The 3,789-nt window shown below is 52.8% G+C and overlaps 1 protein-coding gene across 1 annotated transcript in view; it reads right to left on the bottom strand.

Moving 5' to 3' along the window:
• Positions 1-1,005: 1,005 nt before the first annotated feature.
• RAPGEF3 (Rap guanine nucleotide exchange factor 3) overlaps positions 1,006-3,789 on the bottom strand; it is a 22,875-nt gene continuing 20,091 nt past the window's right edge. The window contains exons 25-27 of the mRNA XM_006755571.2: positions 2,747-2,948; positions 2,583-2,654; positions 1,006-1,433 (exon numbers count right to left, since the gene is read on the bottom strand). Of these exons, the coding sequence (XP_006755634.1) occupies positions 1,315-1,433; positions 2,583-2,654; positions 2,747-2,948 (393 nt within the window). The 3' untranslated portion in view covers positions 1,006-1,314. The remainder of the gene's footprint in view (positions 1,434-2,582; positions 2,655-2,746; positions 2,949-3,789) is intronic.

Raw genomic sequence — 3,789 nt, 5'->3', positions numbered from 1 at the left:
GTGTAGGGGTGACGGGAGGTGTGTGTAGGGGTGTCCAGCCTGAGCCCTGGCAGTTGTACCTGCTGAGCAAATGCAGGGCCCACTTCCTCCACATGCCCTGGACCCTGCAGCTCAACACCTACCCCAGGGTCATCCCCAAGGCCAAGAGGCCCCTCGTGGCGCCAGACAGTGCACCTCCCCCTGCCGGGCCCAGGGCCATGGGGAGCAGAGAGCAGAGAGCAGAGAGCAGTGGAAGGGGTCCTCTGAGCCACTGGTTCCCAGGCACATGCTGAAGAGAGGACTCAATGCTGACAGAGCCGGCTGGGTCCATTCTGCCACTGACGAGAAAGCCTAATTCCTGGAAGCCTGTTAGGCCTCAGCAAGGGATGGACTCCCCTCGGGAGCCTCTGCCAAGATGTGCACCAGGCCGAGGGGCAGGAAGTGGAGCGGAGGAGGCAGTAGAAGGAGATAGTTGTAGCTGGGCTGTCACTGTCCCCTCAGACCACTGTGAAGAGCAGAGGGTTACCCAGGCCAGCCAGTGACGGGCTCCAGGCTCCAGCAGGTGCTGTGCCCGGAGGGGGGTGGGGTGGGGGGTGTAAAATGGACAGCCGTGAGCCATCTGGGAGCCCTGCCTGGGACCCAGAGACCACACACGGCCATGGAGCTGCTCCGTCAGCCTCTCTGGGTCCACTCCAGGGCACAGCACCTCCTCCTCAGCTCCTCGCCTTCCCTGCCACACCCCACAGGGCTGGGCTCTCACACACAGGCGGCTCTGTTAGTTTACGGTAACAATAGGGCTCCTCAGGGACCACCGCTCCTGCACAATCAGCCCTGACCACACCCAACTGTTTCTCTCCTGTGCTATGGAAAGAAAAGCAGGGCTGCCCCTTCCCGCCCCGCCCTCCCCACCACCGGCCCTGCCCCTGCCACACACATGCCACACAAATGCAGACACTCGCAGTCCACTGTGCAAACACACCACAGGGGCCAGGAGACGGCTGGACAACAAAGCCACGAGGCACAGAGTCTGGAAAAAACCTGGTGTGGAGAGCTCTCTATTGAACACAGAGTCCCAGCGCCTGCTCTGCTCTCCCACCCACTCTGGCCTCTCTATCCCCCGTTCCTTGGCTTGGGCCTCCGCTCATTCCACTCTGAGGTCCTCCGCAGCCGACAATCATCACAGGGGACAGATGCCTCCACGCTGCCCGATCCAGGGCCTCAAGTCCATTCCTCGGAGAGCCCTGCCCAGCTGCGGCCGGCCTGCGGGCCCCTGGGCCCAGGCGTGCCCTGGCTTTCCAGGCGGGAAGTGCCTGCTGCTCCAGCCCAGCCCCTTCGTCAAGGCTCCAGCTCCCGGGAGAGGCGGGACAGTTCCCGCTGGTTGTCGATGACCTTCAGCTGCTGGACATAAGCCCAGGTGCTGGCTGGACTCCGGGTGCTCAGGGACTGCTCCGAGCCTGGCGGGATGGGAGGCGGTCAGGGAGGGCCTGGACCCTGCTTTGTAGAGCCCATCTCTTCCCCCTCCAAGGAGCAAATCGGCCTTATTGCCTCCACCACCCTCCCTGCCACTTCCCACTCTGCACCATCCACCCTGCCACTTCCCACCCCAGCCCTGAACACTGCTCTCCCACCCCCCACTGATCTGGGGGCAGAACAGCAGTCGGTTAAGACAGGAAGAACAGGTCCCCAAGATTACATATAGCATAGTATCTCTTTTACTAAGTTTAAAAACAACAAAAACTAAAGATGATTCTCTCTCTATATATATTGACAACAGAATATAATATACATATTATATATATAATATTATACATATAATATATATATGAGGCATTTAAAAGTGTGTGTGTGTGTGTGTGTGTGTGTGTGTGTGTGTGTGTGTGTGTGTGTGTGTGTATCTGTGCGTGAATGATAAAGCTATTTTAAAGAACAAGAAAATGACCTGGCCAGGTAGCTCAGTTGGTTAGAGCATCATCCTGGTACACCAAGGTTGTGAGTTTGATCCTGGTCAGAATACATATAGGAATCAACGAATGAATGCTTAAATAAGTGGAATGGTAAATTGATGTTTCTCTCTCTCTCTCAAGTCAATAAATATATATTTTTTAAAGTTTCATTAAAACAAAAACAAAACAAAACAATGAGTAACTCAAAATTCAGGATAGCAGTTACCATGGGAGGAGAGGCAAGAGGACAGGAGAGGGGACTATCACATGGAGAGGTTTTATTGTCAGTGTGCTCATGCTTGGAAGGGTCCAGAAATGTTCATTATATTATCAGAATAAACACACACATAAAATGTAATAAAAGGCCAATGATGACAGTGTGGTATGAAGTGTGAATTATGATTAATCCCGTTTCATGCAACTGAGAATCAATTTCTGAAATGCAGGTCTTGAGCAAGCCTGGGTCGCAACTCCCTCGCTAACTAGTGTGGCCTCTGCAAGTTATTTTAACATCAAGCCTGTTTGTGCATCTTTAAGTTGGGATAACATTGCACATATGTCATAGAGGTGCTGTGAAGCTATCAGAATGTATCATAGATGTATCATGTATGCAAGTGCCTAAACACGCTAACGCATCAGCACCCACCCTGCACCACTTACACGTGGAAACCCTCGCTGCCTGGCTGTCCTCATGGAGGTGGGAGACGCGGCTTCTGAGTGGTGAGAGAGGCACTGGGTAGGAGAGAGGTGGGAGTCAGGAAGACACAGCCAAGCCTAGAAGGGGACATTGGGGGGCACCTACCCAGGGGGGCCAGCCCTCTCACCGTTGCTATGGCTTCGGCAGTGGTGCAGCATCCGCACAGCTCTGGCCATCATTCTCTGCGGACAAAGCAAGGACATGAGACCAGGCCTGAGAGCAGAACCCCGGCCTGGCCTGTGGGGCAGCTGGGAACCTGAGCTCCCTGAGAGCAGGGGGCACCTAGAGCAGGGGCGGGCAACCTTTTTGTGAGTGCGTGCCCAAACCAGCAAAATCTCTGACTCAAAATTCTTCTGCGTGCCAACCCTAATTTTTTGAGAACATGTTACGCCTACTTGATATCTCTTAAGGTGTACGTATGTGAAGAACCTTGAAGAAATAATAAAATTCATTTGAGTGACAAAAACACAGTATATGATGATGAAAAATACATTCATTTTTTATGTATACATGTTATGTAAAATTATTTATCTAAGATGCACCTACACTGAATTTATCTGAAAAATAAAGAAGTCGATATTAAGAAAAAAATTGTAAATGGAAGATTATAAGAAAGGGTTTTGCATGCCAGCAAAAGTTACTGGCGTGCCATGTTTGGCACGCGTGCCAGGGGTTGCCCAGCCCTGAACTAGAGGCTTAGAGGCTATGGGGGTAGGTGGGAGAGGGGGGCGGGCATGTCTCCTTTGCCCCAGTACAGGCAGAGGCCCAGCAGGAACCAGGAAGTGGGAGAACAGAGGTCAGGAAGAGCCCAGAGAGGAAGAGGCCTGGGAGGGGCTGTCGTTGAAGGGTGAGATAGTTGAGGCTGCCCCCCAGCACCCCCAATAGAGCAGGCTCTCCAGTATACAATGGAGTAACGAAGGGCTAATTTAAAATAAGTCTTTTTTTTCCACCCCCCACTGCCCTCTTCCTCTGGCTCTCTTCCAACTCCTGGAGCAATTTTCTTGTATCTCTTAGGCCTCATAGCAGAGGCCATCTGATGTCACCAATGCCTGTCTGCATGTCTGTCTGCATGTGCTGACTCTGCTTCTAGCCTGTGAACTTCTAGCCTGTGAACTCCTAATTCGTCGCTGTGCCCCTCAAGGCGTCAGCACATTGGAATTGCTCAGAGAG

This window comes from Myotis davidii, unplaced genomic scaffold (genome assembly GCF_000327345.1).
Source record: "Myotis davidii unplaced genomic scaffold, ASM32734v1 scaffold290, whole genome shotgun sequence".
In the NCBI taxonomy this organism is placed as follows: Eukaryota; Metazoa; Chordata; class Mammalia; order Chiroptera; family Vespertilionidae; genus Myotis; species Myotis davidii.
This window is presented reverse-complemented; position numbering and strand designations above follow the sequence as displayed.